Here is a 16,163-nt window from a genome sequence, read left to right as displayed (position 1 = left end):
TTGGACACCGTTCGACGGCGGGTGTTTTTTTAGAGAAATTACAAAAACCCAGGTGCATTTTTCCCAACAAGAAAAATTAATAATTTAAGTTGGGCAGAAAATAGGGTGGGGTCCGGCATGGATAGGAGCACAAAACAAGAAAAACAAACATCACCGTTAAAACAAAAGAACAACAAAATCAGGACCGTTGATTTGGCTTGATGGTTTCGTCACCCTCTATGCTTCTTTCTAACCATATCTTGTTTACTTGTCAATTGTCAAAAAAAGCCTCAATATTTGTTGTGTGTGATGAAATAGGTGGGTAATAACGCTTCTTCCTCACACATACAACAACAACCAGACTAAGTTCAACTCTTACGCTATCGATTCTCTCTCTCTCTCTCTCTCTCCATAGCTCATAGAACTATAGAATTTAAAGAAAATTAGAGTTTTATTTTATTCATCTTTCTGTTTTTTTTATGAGTTTTTGAAAGTTGAAAGGTGTTTTATGGAGGAACCGAAGCTGAAGATGGAGGGGATTTTGGAGGGATTTTCACCAGTTAATTCAACTCCTGTGTTCTGGAAGTCTAGAAAACGATCTGGTACTTCTCTCAGACCTTTGCTCTTAATTTTTTTCTCCGTCAACTAGTAATTTAAGATCAATTAAACTAATAAACTTGTTGATTTCAAGTATTTATATTCATTTATGATGGAATTTGTCGAAAAATGGTGCTAAGTTCTCTGTGAGTTGCATGCAGAACACTAGATCTCTCTCTGGAAATTTAGGAAAATGCTTTCTTAGATATCTTCTCTATTAGTGTTACCTCTTTGTTTTTTAAGTGAAATTGTACTTCTCTGAATTTTTCTAATTACTAAGTAAGTATATGTACATTTTCCTCTGCTTAAGTTTTTCCTTCAAATCATTTTCTTTCCTCTTTTTTTTTTCCGGGAAAAGGGATACTTTGGGACATTAGAGGTTAGGTGTAGGTCTCGTACAACATCAGCAAGATTTGGTGGCGTCTTTGCCGACACGTCATTTCTATATTATAGCTAATTACAAAGCTTGATCTTTGAATATAAATCAAAATTTGAAAATTAGCTTATTGGCATTAATAATTTTGATTTTTATTGTTTTTGGTTGTCTTTGTCGTGATGAATTGGCACACGTGTCCTAATAAATTCATTACATGTTTCTTCTGCGAATTTTCTCCTTAGCGCTAAGGAATTTCCCTGTATAAACTGCAGCAAAGTCCTCTAATTGTATTTTTATTTTTAAAAGACTAATCTTTTTCACACGGATCTATTCTAGACATAATGACTTGGTCCTGCGTTGTTGACTTTTGTAAATTTTTTGTTTTGTAAAGCATGTTGTTTTTCCCTTAGTGGACCCCTTTACTTATTTAGATATTCTTGGAGATGCTTTCAAAAATGACTTACCTAGCTTTAGAAAGACATGAGAAGAATTCTCCAAACAAAAAATAAGAAAGTTTCAGCTAAATTACTTGGATCTTTTTATTAAATGACACCCTAATAGTTTTTTCAAGAATGATTGTCAAATAGCAGTCTTATTTCTTCCCTGATAAACTGGAGAAGATTAGTGGTAGATGAACTCTTGAGCTTTGTATGGAAATTTTCTAAAGTGGAGTAATATTTCTACAACATGCTATTTAAATAGCGGGCTAGGCGTATCAGACTTTTGTTAAACTTTCGTATAGGACTGTTGTTAGATCTCTAAAAATAATGGAAAGATAAGCAATGGAACAAGGGAAAGTATCAGATTAAAAATGCTATAATAACAGCATCTGATTGCATAAGGAATTGTTTATGTACATGAGAGTGGCTGAAACAGAAGAGAAATTAATGTCCTTCCACATCATGTGACCTCTATAAACCCAGTCAGTTTTAGTTTAGTGGTTTCAATTATATAGCGAACTTCTAAGTTCTAATCATGCCCACAGTTGATCTTTGAATTTGAACCGGTCAACAACTTCTGAACATGCTATAGTTGTGCTATTTTTGTCAAAAGTCCCGTTGCATGTCATGCTTCGCAAAGATCATAGAGTAATGACTATAAGCGGAATCATTACACACTTCACATTTTGTATAATACCTGTGTCATGCTAAGAAAATACTTCACCTAGTAGCCAGTGGGAAGAACTTGGACAACCAAGTGACTGCTAAAGCTGATGAAACACCACAAAAACAAGAAGAGTCTTCAGCTGATGAAAAGATGCAGGAATCCAACCCGTCTTCTGAACTTTCCGAGCGTAGAAAGGCGTTATTTGAACCATTGGAACCGGTTACGAATGCAAATGGGCGAAGGCCATTAGCTGAATCTTTGCTCCCTCCACCTGACTTTGATGCTGCATGTTACCCCAAAGGTTGGCTTGCTGGAAAGAGACGGAAGCTTGTAAATGTGGATGTTGTTGAAAGTATGCGAAGAATCGCTCTACAGGAAATGAATAGAAAGGTGATGTTCTTAAAATTACCATTTTCGCTTTAATCTGCATGTTCTGTTTTGTGCTCTCTCTTTATATGTGTTCAAGTTTTCGTCTTGGCCGGTTATATTCAGTGGATACACTAAGCATGTGATAATGCTGCAGGATCGTGAAATAGATGGTCTGAACGAACAGTTAGAAGCAGATGCTCAATGTCTGGAACATCTGCAAATACAGCTGCTGGAAGAAAGAAGCAAGCGTGCCGATGTAGAGAGACAAAATGCTATGTTGCAAAGCCAGATAGATGTGCTTATGAACATGATACAGGAGAACGACGATGGCATTGATGATGAAGGTACAGATGATTCCTAGTTAGTAAGCTTCTTTATTCTTTTGTAGACTTCTTTAGACAATAATAGGACGGATATAGTAAGTTTCTGTTTTGCTGTCAAGATGTATTTATATCTGTTTTAAGAATGACACCAGTACTTTGCAATATTATGTACTGTTTAAATCTAAGAATACTTCTAATATGGTGTATATATTTAGTTTGTGTTAAACTCTCTTTTTTTCATTATTAAAATTTATGTCTGGTCAAAGGCAGTCAAATAAAATAAAAGGGAAAAAGTGTTTGATTATGAACGGTGACTCTACTGAATCCCTCAACGAATGCTGTCCCCACCCATTTAGCCATTGGGCTCTTCATTGTGTACCCTGCTTGGTCATGCTTCTTTTTTGGATAAAAGTGCCTATTTGTTAGGCTTCTTTCTGGATAAAAGTGCCTATTTGTTTTGTCAAAAGTGCTTGTTTCAAAGCTTTGGCCAAACTTTTACAAAGAAAAAAAAAAGTACTTTTAAATGGAAGCAGAAGCAATTTTTAAAAAGTAGAAAAAATAATTTTTCGTAAAAGCACTTTTCTGAAAAATATTTCTCAAAATAAGTTAATTTTAGAAGCTTGCCAAATAGGCTAGTTGTTGTGTATTCTGCATGATAACCTTGGTACGGAATGAAACAAGGAATTAAGGACGTTTCCAATACCGATAGCAGCTTCTGCTGAAGCAATTGTAGCAGCTCCTGCACCCATTGATTTTGCACTTTCTAACATCTCGAGTTTAGAATTCTTCTCATGCTTTTTCCATCACGATTTTCTCATTTTTTCTTTTTCTTATCAATGAAATCTCATTTTTTCTTTTTCTTATCAATGAATCTTTAGCCTTAAATCGAGATATTCAGGAAGAACAGGTTGTTCCAGCTCGATACCGTCAAGAATTCTTGACCTAAGAGCAGCGGATACGGATAGAAGACCAAGAGCGCTTGTGTATCATCTCCTGTTGAAAAGCGAAAAAATCCCTTCTTCTATACGAGACTTAGCTCTTTCCTCCCGATACTAAAAATTCTTCTATTAGTATTAGTGAAAGCTCAATCCCAACTCTCTCACTAAGACCAGATCTTGCAAACAGTGTTCTTCCTTGTCCTGATCGGAACGATTGAAGAAAGAAAGAGAATGGTGGCTCCTTTCGACCGGGGATATCGTCAGAGAACAATGTCGGGGACAGGGTGAAAACCTTCCGACAAAAAGAAAATGGAAATGAATGTTGGAGTCTCCTTACTTATCAGTCCTAAGCTAAGTCTTCCTCAATGACCGATCACTTTTCAGCATATTCCTTTCTTATCAGAATAGATAAGACTGTAAACAAAAAGATTCTTTTCATAACCCCGATACATTTTGTATGCATATGCTAGAATAGCATGATAAAAATAAAAGATTATGTCCAATTTAAAGCAATCTCAATTGATCCCTTGTTACTGTTCTCTTGTTCCCAACCCATGATTGATTTTGAATTACTTCTCTATTTATAAATAATTGGATAATTATGTACAATTAGGGGAATATTAATAATTTTAATATTACTAATTATTAAAAGTAAGAATAATTAAATACTAGTTAAGTCAAAACAAAAAAAAAAGAAATAAAGAAAGAAAGCAAAAGAAAAGTCACGTGCAACAAAGCCCATAAAGGGTTCCTGGCAATTAGCAGGCAAAAGGCGTAAGCCTTAGGAAAATTTAAAACAAAGCTCGACATTCTGTTGCCCAACAAAACACAGAAGCGGTGTTAGTGAAATACTTACACAGGCAATTAAAATTCTAGGTTTCTTTACAAATCACTAATTCTTAAATTCAGGTATGTGAAATTTCCTACTATCAATTACCCTATAGTAGTAATAGGTAAGAATTGAATAGTTAATTCCTTTCTTTCTCTGTATCACCATCAAATTTCATATTTAGGTGTGAAAATTTGGAATCAAATAAAACGCACTGGTTGTTGTAGAATCAATTGTTTGGCGGTATAAATTGGACTGGGGTCTACGTATTGGCTCGAGAAGTTTTGAGGTGAGTTGACATAACTCTTGACTAAAGTGGTTTAACTCACAAAAGCACGCACACAAGGTGTTTGATGAATTGCATAAAAGAGTTAATATACACTTAATGAGAGTAGTAAGTGCCTATTAGCGTAGAATTATTTTCTAGCTAAAGTTTAGATGATTATTTGGATATATGTGCATAAATTTCAGATTTTTATGTTATTCTTATATGCCATTTTCATGTTGAAAATTCATGAAGGATCAAGAACCTTTATAAATACTTTTGAATGTTTATTTCATTCTTATGTCATGCCTTACATTTAAGGATACCAATATGAGTATGTATAAAAGATTTAGACTTGAAAAGTCACACGAAGAAGTTTTAGAAAGAAAAGATTTTTGGGGAATATCCTTTATTCAGAGAAGGGGTCATCGTCCAGGCCTAGGATCATGACTAAGGCGTTGACTTCCTGAAACTACTTGTGCCAAAGTAGGGAGCACAGGAGCCGAGGGTCTCATTGCTGAGAATTTACTTAGCCATGCTAAGGTATGAGACATGAGCGCTGAGAACCATGAAGCGAGTGACACCTCGTGGATTGGGCCTATTCGATCAGGTTGGGATCGAACCCGTGCCGATCACACGGTGACTGAGACAGAATTAAGTCAGGATAGTTGGTACTCCCAAAGTATAAAGTGAAGTATTTTTTTATAAGTAAGAAAAAGAAAAGAATTTCTTTTAGAATATTCATGAACTGCTATTATGCAATTATCTTAGAATTATTCTTATAAGCTTTATGTTTTACATGCATTTAGAACCTTTGCTCATAATGTATATGTTATTAAAGTTTCGCCCCCTGTTGTTGAGACTCACTGAGTACAATGGATGGTACTGACGTTCTCTTCTGGGAACCTACGTTGGTCTGTGGTACAACGTAGGAACCGGGTTTGCAGGCGAGCAGGCTACGAGTTAGGACTTCCTTCTCTTCCAGTGCTATTGGTGAGCTCTGGTTTTGTTCATGGAGTATTCCTTAGAATCATCTTTATTTAGTTATTTCTTTGTTACTTAGAAAACTGACCAGAAAATCTCATGTCCTGAGCAGTACGTCAGTTTATCAGTAGAGGCTTCATAGACATAGTCGTTGGGTTAAGATTAAGATATTTTTGATAATAACTTAGCAGCATTTTATTGGTTACTACGAATAAAGTTTTGAAGTTGGCTTATTTTAGATATTAAATTATTTAAAAGTGTTTGGTTACAGTAGTGCCTTGTGACATATAAAGTTTGAGGTTATAATAGATTTGATAAGCAAAGATGGTCCGCTCGGTCATGTTTAGTGATCGAGTGCTGGTCCCGGCTTGTTCAGAAAATGGGTCGTGACACGGAACTTCTTCGTAGTGGCTCCCTTACATGCCCCATTTCAGACAAAAATATTATAGGGTACAGTGCAAGAAGGATGATATGCAGTCAAAAAGAAGAAGCTTAGAGAGTTGTACATTGAGCTTGCGGAGTTGTAACTAGCCGTTAGGATTAGTTAAAAGACGGGAGTTTATAGTTTTTAGGGTGTGACACTTTAGTTCCCCTTATAGTTTATTTAATACTTTTGTGTGTTTACAATTGGACCCATGTAATTAGCCTTTAGCATTACTTTTGGTCCTATAGAGTTGGTTAGCTAGTTTTGTCTTTTAGTGAGAGTGGAGTATATATATTTGTACCTCTGCAGACTTGGTTATCAATAAAAGAATTATTTTCTTACCGTAATTTTATTCCTTTTTAGCTTAGTTTTTATATTCCTTCTTTTACTGTTCCATTGACGGCTGCAACAGTGGTATCAGAGCACGACCTCGGCTCTGTGGATTAATGGCGGAATTAAATGAAGTCATGAAAATGTTACACCAAATTTCTACAGAGATGACAGAGTTTACAGCTAGGCAAGACCAGCTTGAAGCTAGCCATGAGAAATCTTGTAGAAATCAAGAGGAAGCCTTGAATGAAATTAGAGAAGTGTTGAACGAGGTCATCTATGGCGGAAAGAGACTTGAGAGAGACAAAGATCTCCACTATATAGTGGGGGGGGGAGCTGTATTCGCCAAGTGATAAATCACTCGACCTAGGTGAGGTAGCTACTCCTTCTTTTGTTGGTGTTAACAACTTGATTCCTCTAGGAACAAGTAATAACATTGTTCCATTCACTGTGAGCAGCCAAATTCCCAACTCTCAGTTACCTCCACCTATTATTCCTATTAATTTTAACCCTCTCCCACTTCATGTGAGCACCATCTCTCTATCCCAAGCTCCTATGACACTAGGTCGAGCTGCCATAGCTCAGTTCAACCAGTTCCAAACTCAACCAACGCAGCAAAACTTCTCTCCTCAACCCAGATTTACCACTATCCAACCCCTACCATTTCTTACTCCTCATGGTACCAATAGACCCTACTACTCTGCCCAGAACATGCCAATGGCATATGGCCTTTATCCACCAACATATTACCCACAACCTACACACATTTCACCATCCTTGTACCACCAAAAACCTTACCTTATATTCAGATACCTCTTCAGCCTACCCCTGCACATATATCCTACCAAAACAATCCCATGTATACAAACCAACCAAACACACAAAATGTAGCTTATCCTAACCTGCTTTTTACTAAGTATACCAAGGTTGAATTCCCTAAGTTTGATGGTGAAGATTCGAGAACTTGGTTGTATAAGGTGGACCAATTCTTTGTTGAAGAGGAAGTCACCATCCAACAGAAAATGAAGCTAGTATCTCTTCACTTTGAAGGTGATGCCCTTCAGTGGCACTTGGGATATATGAGAAGAAGGGGACAATCCTACTTGGGAGGAGTATATGTGGGCCTTGTGTGATACTTTTGGGGCTACACTGATCCAATGACTGAGATCATGAACATCAAACACATAGGGACAGTGAAGGATTACCAAAGAGCCTTTATCAATGTTATGACTAGGCTCAACATATTTGTAGAACATGCTATTAGCATATTCTTAAACAACCTCAAGCCAGAACTTAGCCATGTTGTGAGAATTGGGAATCCTTGTACATTGCCCCAGGCTTTCTACCTAGCTAGGCTACATGAATCCAGCTTTGCAGCTCAGAGTAAGGCTATAAAAATGGGCAACCCTGTGTCATCTGTGAATAGAGGGAACATGAGTCATGGTCAGAAAAATTGGCCTAGGAGCAACTTGAATGCACTCAAGAAACAAGTCACAGCTAAATTTGATAACAATAGAAGAAGGAGGTTGAGACCAGCAGAAATGGAGGAGAAGAGGGCTCAGGGATTGTGTTTCTTTTGTGATAAGAAGTTTGTGCCTGGTCACAAATGCCAGGCTAAGAGGCAATTATTTTCTCTAGAACCGAAAACAGGTGAGGTACCAATAGAGGAGGATGAAGAGATCCAAATAGAAGAAAAAGGAGAAGAGATAGCTAAGGAACTCCCTGAGAACTGTGCTATATCCCTACAGGCTTAAATGGAACCTTAGGTTACAAAACCTTGAGGTTGAGAGGGTTCGCAGAGCAAAGACCCTTGGAAATCTTCATTAATTGTGGCTATAAATACAACTTCATAGATGAAGGAACAACAAAATGGTTGGGGTTCCAAATAAGCAAGACTAAACCTCAGTTGGCACAAGTTGATGGTGGTATGGAAGTGCGCACAGATAGTATGTGTCACGCCCCAAACTAGGGGAGGCACGACTGGCACTCGATACTCTATTCGATCGAGTTAGACATTAAACATACTAGCTAACTAAACTGGGGGCCCAACAGATCGGGCAGTACAACATCTGAAATACTAAGCCTGGACCATTAAGGTCATGACCTGAATAACAATAAGCCATATAAACAAAGGTAGACGAGCCAAAATAATAAAGTACTAGCTGGCCGACGAGGCCGCGATTGGAGACATACATGCCTACACACATATATATACATGCCAAGCCTATGGGCTAGAGACTGAAAGCTACAAAAAGAAACCCAGAATACTGTGTCCACAATAGCCTCTAAGAGTGTCATAAGCACTGTCGGAACAAGGCCCCGACTATACCCAAAGTGTATAAAAAATTAACCATCCTATGAAAGCTCCAGGAAGAGGTGGAGCTTACCAACTCATAGTTGAACCCCGAAATCCTAGCGGAGGGGTCAATCAGAGTCCCTACCTGGACCTGCACGCACGAAACAAAAATGCAGTGTCCGTAGGCAATGGGACATCAGTACGAATAAAAATATACTGGTATGTAAGGCAGAAAATAGAATCATACATAGCTGATGTAAAAAAAATAATAGTGACACCACCTGACACTGAAACTCTTATAGCCTCCATGACCGACATCCGACCTCATAGTAATCAATTATGCATGGTATGCTCGTGTAAGCGTATGTCGTGGATACATATATATTGATGCAAATGCATGATATACCCAACCAAATGCTAGCAATGGCGGTCTCTCCCGGTAGCTAACCGGTATCATATTGCCAACCTGTGGCCATCTGTACAATATATATGTAGTTTTTCGGGCAAATAGACCCCTTACCTCCGATTATAGCTCGAAGTCCATGCATAATATGCCATGTATGATATGAACTTTGAATGCACATAATAGGCCATAACAAGAACTTAGCCAATCTTGGCTCATAGGTACTCTTATCCTCATGATCTCATAATCACCTTCGTATCGCATACAATTGTCTCGTGGAACCTCATATGTTTTCTTTGAATAAAATAAGCTCGAAAACTTAACTCGACTTTTAGAAAGATAACTTAACTCTGAAGATGTTCATAAAAAGCTTAAGGTGCTTCACTTAGTTCTTATACCTGATTTCTTGATAATTAGTAAAGGAAAGTATATCAAAAATCAAGTGTTTTAATAGTTTAAACGTAAAATTTATATTTGAGATTTTTGGAAATCGATGTGTCACTTTAGAGATTTTAAAATATACTTTAACCAGGAAGAAGGACTGATCATAAATACTACATGCCTTTATTTTGTTTAGTCACACAACCAAAAGACGAATAAGAATTCATATATATAGACATATGGATAAGAAAACCGACAAAATGACATATATAGATGTCGAATACCCTAGTTAGCCGAACGAGTGGAATATCAACCTAATAGCATCATGAAAATACTTCAGCTACGATCCCAATGCCTTTCACAGAAGGTCTTTCTAGCAATATAATAGTAAAATATCACATTTGAATTCGTGGAAAAAGGAAGGACACAGCTTAGCCTTAACATACCTTCCCAACGAACGTCCGAATGCCTGTAGTTCCTTCACGAAAGTTGTTCCTTACGTCCTAAGCTTCACAAACACTATATATATGCAGCTTATACACACATATAAACAGTTCATAATTGATTTTAAATCGGCAGATTTGTCATATGGCCCTAACTTGACGAAACGCCCGTAGAACTTTGTAAAAACGATCATAAAAAAGTCCCAAGATGATTACCTTGGAAAATCAAGTATAAATCCTGAAGAACCAGCAAGAAAAACAAATTCCTATCTTACAAAAATAGCTCCAAACACAGCTAATAGAAGGGGGAAACGATTGCAAAGCGTAGAGATTGAGTTTCTAGGCACGGGGACAAACTTTAACGGTAGAAATCGTAAAAAACGTACCTTAATCACTCAAGAACACCATGGAACCCTCTATTCAGCTCCCTCACTATTTTGGGATGAAAATGAAATGTTTTGGGGTCTTACAAGTCGGATTTGCCGACTTATACCTCTTGTTTGACCCGACTCGGTTCGCGACCCTGTTTCAGCCTGGACAGTCCGGGGTAAAATAGTCATGACCTTTTACTCCAATGTCCGTTTGATGTGAGGTTTTTTTGTTTGCGAACTAGACTTGTAGACCTTCAATTTTATAGGTTGTCGGTCCCATAACTTATTATATATGGGGAGAAATGATCTGATACATTTGACCCAAAGTTTAGAAAAATTATTAGAGAAATTTACGATAACCTTTGACGACCTTTATTTCGCAACTTGCTTGACTCCAAAACTTAACATGTGACCCGTGTGATATTATAATACCTCATAATACACTATTCTTATCATATTAAACACTCTTAGTCTTATCCCACAGGTGCAAGTTAACTTAAACCTTCCGAACGCGCGAGGTGCTACCCGAGCCATTTCTTTAACCACGAACCTTTGTTTAAGGGATTCCTTTGACCTAAAGCTTTAGTTAGTTCCTTGATATTACCACACATTTTCAGTCTTATTCTCCCAATGTGCTATACCCAATCATATATACCTAATATAACCACACCACATTACGTATATTACGTAAGAGAAAAGAAAAAAACACATGGGGTCTCATAGTCTCCCTCCCTTAAGAACATTCGTCCGTGAATGGGTCAAATCAATTCCTTGGTTTCATTTTTTTCCCCGCTAATATGTTTTTTGCGAGGCTATATTTGTTACATTTGCAAAGCATAAATCAAATTCTGAAGATTCCAACTACTAGGCTTCGTATAGCTATCTCGCAATAAGAAATTTAAATTGCACTTTCTTGTCATTTAAAAATCCAATTAAGTGTATTAAAGAAATAATTGCCAATTATTTAAATGCGGCTCACCTTAAGTCATAAATAGGTAGGGGTACTTCTTCCTCATTTCCTCTTCAACTTCCCAGGTCATTTCCTCGATGTTGTTATTTCGCCATAACACTTTCACGGAAGCCACTTCTTTAGTTCGAAGCTTTCTTACCTACCGATCTAAAATAGCTACCGGTACCTCTGCGTAAGATAAGTCTTCAGCAATGTGAATATCCTCAATGGGCTTAATACGTGAAGGATCTCCAATGCACTTCCGCAACATAGATACATGAAACACAGGATGGACTGCTCCCAATTCTGAAGGCAAATCAAGATCGTACGCCACCCTACCAATCCTCCGAATAATCTTATACGGTCCAACATACATGGGGCTGAGCTTCCCCTTCTTTACAAATCGCATGATGCCCTTCATAGGCGATACTTTCAAGAAAACCCAATCTTCTACATCAAACTCTAAGTCTCGTCGTCGAACATCTGCATAAGACTTCTGCCGACTTTGTGCTGTATGCAGCCGGTCTCTAATAAGTTTTACCTTTTCCATTGCTTGCTGGACTAAATTAGGACCTAGCAACTCTGCTTCCCCGACCTCAAACCAACCGATCGACGACCTACACTTCCGCCTGTATAGTGCTTCGTAAGGGGCCATCTGAATACTAGCTTGGAAGCTGTTATTATAAGCGAACTCAATAAGAGGTAGATGATCATACCAACTTCCTTTAAAATCTAGCACGCAAGCACGTAACATATCCTCAACTGTCTGAACAGTACGCTCTTCTTGTCCATCAGTTTGCGGATGAAAAGCTGTGCTAAAATTTACCTGCGTGCCTAGACCCTTCTGAAAAGATTTCCAAAAATGTGCTGTAAATTGAGCCCCTCGATCAGAGATAATAGATAATGGTACCCCGTGAAGGCGTACAATCTCCCAAATGTAAAGCTTGGCATAATTCTCGGCTGAATATGTCGTCCTGACTGGCAGAAAATGAGTAGATTTTGTAAGCCTATCAATAATTACCCAAATAGAATCATACCTCCGTGGAGTGCGAGGCAAAACGGTGATGAAGTCCATATTTATCATGTCCCATTTCCATAATGGAAGTTCAATACACTGAGTTAGGCCTTCAGGCCTCTGATGTTCGGCTTTAACTTGCTGGCAGTTAGGACATTGGGCTACCATCTCCGCGATATCTTTTTTCATTCCATTCCACCAATAGATCTGTCGAAGGTCCCGATACATCTTTGTCGCTCCGGGGTGAACTGCATATCTAGAATAATGGGCCTCCGAAAGAATCTTGGTGCGGAGCTCTCCGACTGTCGGTACACATAAGAGGCCCTGGTATCTAAGGACTCCATCTCTAGTTAGCTCGAATAAAGGTTGTCTCTGCTGTAGAATACTTTCCCTCAGTTTTATAAGCTCAGGATCCTCGTGTTGTCGCTCTTTCACTTCAGTAACAAAAGAAGATTTTGCCGTATTCTGAACGAGAATGCGTTCACCCTCTGCATCTACCAAATGCACCTGCAAACTAGCTAGCTGGCATAGATATTTGGTCATCTTGACCTTATCAACTTTAACATGGCTTAGACTACCCATGGACTTCTGGCTAAGAGCATCAGCAACAATATTAACTTTGTCGGGATGATATAAAATATCAATATCATAGTCCTTTAGTAATTCTAGCCATCTTCTTTGTCGTAGGTTCATCTCCCTCTATTTAAATAAATACTGAAGGCTTTAGTGGTCGGTGAAAACATCAATATGAACCCCATATAGATAATGCCGCCAAATCTTTAGGGCGAAGACAACTGCGGCTAACTCAAGATCGTACGTAGGATAGTTCTGTTCATGTTTCCGCAACTGTCTGGAGGTGTACGCGATAACCTTACCATGCTGCATAAGAACACACCTAGGCCAATTCTCGAGGCATCACAATAGACAACATAACCCTCGGTGCCATCCGGAAGAGTCAAGACAGGTGCCGTCGTAAGCCTTTTCTTTAGCTCCTGAAAACTTGTTCACATGCCTCGGTCTACTGAAACTTAGCTCCCTTATGTATCAGCTTCGTCAATGGTGCAGAAATAGAGGAAAATCCTTCCACAAACCTTCGGTAATACCCTGCCAAGCCTAAAAAGCTACGAACCTCTGTCGGATTCAAGGGCCTCGGCCAAGTCATCACAGCTTCAATTTTTTGGCCATCAACCTTGATACCATCGCTGGTAATAACATGACCAAGAAAAGCTACAGAAGTTAGCCAAAATTCACATTTAGAGATTTAGCATATAACCTGTAGTCCTGGAGAGTCCGAATACAGCTCGCAAGTGGTCCGCATGCTCGGCTTCCGATCGTGAATATATCAAGATATCATCAATAAACACAATCACAAATTCATCCAAGAATGGTTTGAATACCTGGTTCATAAGATCCATAAAGGCTGCTGGGGCATTTGTAAGCCCAAAAGACATGACAAGGAATTCAAAATGGCCATACCTCGTCCTAAATGCTGTTTTTGGGATATCAATATCCCTGACTCGTAGCTAATTATAACCGGACCGCAAGTCGATCTTCGAAAAGCATTTGGCACCTTGTAACTGGTTGAACAAGTCATCAATCCGTGGAATAGGATACTTATTCTTGATAGTGACTTTATTTAGTTGCTTGTAGTCAATACACATCCGCAAGGAGCCATCTTTCTTTCGAACAAAGAGCACCGGAGCACCCCATGGGGATGTAATTGGCCTAATAAAGCCTTTATCGAGCAAGTCCTTCAGTTGTTCCTTCAATTCCCTTAACTCTGCAGGAGCCATTCTGTAGGGAGGAATGAATATAGGTTGCGTATCAGGAAGCAAATCTATATCGAAATCGATTTCCCTTTCGGGGGGAATTCCTGGAAGCTCATCAAGGAATACCGTTGGGAATTCATTCACAATAGGAACCGATTGAAGAGTCGTTGGCTCATTATTTATATCCCTGACATGAACCAGATGGTATATACAGCCTTTAGCAATAAACTTCTGAGCCCTAAGGTATGAAATAAACTTACCTTTGGGCGTAGATGCATTACCTTTCCATTCAAGGACATGCTCACCCGGAAAATGAAATCGGACCAACTTTGCACGACAATCAATATTAGAATAACAAGCTACCAACCAATCCATACCCATAATGACATCGAAGTCTAGCATAACCAATTCCACTAAATCAACAGAAGTTGGACGGTCATTAATTAACACTGTACAACCTCGATAGACATGATTAGCAACAATAGAGTCGCCAATTGGCGTAGACACCTCAACTGGCTGTGACAACATCTGGGGATGCCTCTGAATCCTGTCGGCCTGTGAGTGCATAAAAGCGGTTCTGGTCACCACTAGAACCTGAGGTATCTCCTCCACCTCTCCCCCTACCACGTCCCTGAGTAGACCGTGGACCTGGTCGGGGAGCACGGACTGAGGGTGAAGAGGCTGCTGTGGATCCTGAAGGCTGAGCTGGTGCACCTCTGCCTAACCCCGGGAACCGGCTAATAAAATGTCCTGTCTGCCCACAATTATAACATGCACTCAAACCCTGTCTACACTGCCCGGTGTGCAGCTTACCGCACTGAGTACATGGAGGAATAAACTGTCTCATTTGTGCGGAATGCTCCTGTCGACGGCTCTCAGGCTGGCCTGAGCTCTGCCCCGGTCCTGACTGAACATAACGATCAAACCGCTGGCCCTGCATCTGTGGTGGGAAACTACCTGCTGATCGAGGTGGATATCAATGGAGTCGGGGCTTGAAATCACCCCGTGGCTCCCTATAAGACCCCATAGTACGAGACCTCTTACTCTGCTCCCTATCCCTGCGAGTATCACGAATCCGACGGGAAATGTCCTCTGTAGTCTGAGCGAAAGCCTGTATGCGGGAAATATCTACATCATCCGATTGGGATGCTACCCTACAGTCTCTAATCAGATGATCCCCCAAACCATCCACAGAATGATGAACTCTAGCCCTCATGGTACGTACAATATCCGGTGTATACCTCGCCAAAGAATTAAACTTATGGCTATAATCCCTCACACTCATATCCCCCTGCTTCAGGCTAAGAAACTGGTCAAGACGGGCCTCCCGAACCTCCCGTGGCAAATAATGGGCTAAAAAAACCTCAGAGAAGTCCTCCCACTCTGCTGGCGGAGCATTAGGTCCTCTAGATCTCTCTTATGCCTCATACCATAGGACAACTACATCACGTAGTCGAAAAGAAGCCAACTCCACAGCCTCGGTGACGGAGGCATGCATCACCCTCAATACTCTATACATTTGGTCTATAAAGTCCTGGGGATCCTCAGTGGAACTGGATCCTGTAAATAAAGGAGGGGACAAGTGAAGAAACTCTCGTACCGTCGAGATTCATGTCCGATCTCTCCGGGCATCTGCTCCCGACTCTAGCTGTCGCTCATGAATAGAAACCATCATAGTCAACAACTGAACTGCCTCCCTCATCCCTTGCTCCCCAATCTCTGATGGCAGAACAACATGTGCTAGAGGTCCTGTGTCTCTAGCTGCCTCAGGTACTAATATCACTGGTGAGGCTGGGGCTACTGCATCTCTTTGGGCTCCAACAAGTGCTGGGGAAGCTGAAACTAGGGGTACTGGAGACTCACTGTGTGACTCTAAGGTAAATCTATCCCTCTGACCCGGTGGGGAACGACTGGTACCTTCCCCCGGATTCATACCTATCTCTCGCTGTGCCATCTCCTAAGCGTAGGTAGCCTGTAAGATAAGAAACACAAAGCACGATTTAGATTTCATATGT

General features: G+C 39.6%; 1 protein-coding gene across 1 annotated transcript; it reads left to right on the top strand.

The window, feature by feature from the left end:
* The first annotated feature begins 271 nt into the window (after positions 1–271).
* LOC107773646 (protein HEADING DATE REPRESSOR 1) lies at positions 272–2,977 on the top strand. The gene is made up of 3 exons (XM_016593054.2): positions 272–581; positions 2,124–2,449; positions 2,583–2,977. Exons 1-3 carry the CDS (start codon positions 488–490, stop codon positions 2,787–2,789), a joined length of 627 nt encoding a protein of 208 aa, XP_016448540.1. The 5' UTR covers positions 272–487; the 3' UTR covers positions 2,790–2,977.
* The last annotated feature ends 13,186 nt before the right edge of the window (positions 2,978–16,163 follow it).

This window comes from Nicotiana tabacum, chromosome 6 (genome assembly GCF_000715075.1).
Source record: "Nicotiana tabacum cultivar K326 chromosome 6, ASM71507v2, whole genome shotgun sequence".
Classification (NCBI taxonomy): Eukaryota; Viridiplantae; Streptophyta; class Magnoliopsida; order Solanales; family Solanaceae; genus Nicotiana; species Nicotiana tabacum.
Note: the sequence above shows the minus strand (reverse complement) of the source record. Positions and strands in the feature narration are given on the sequence as shown.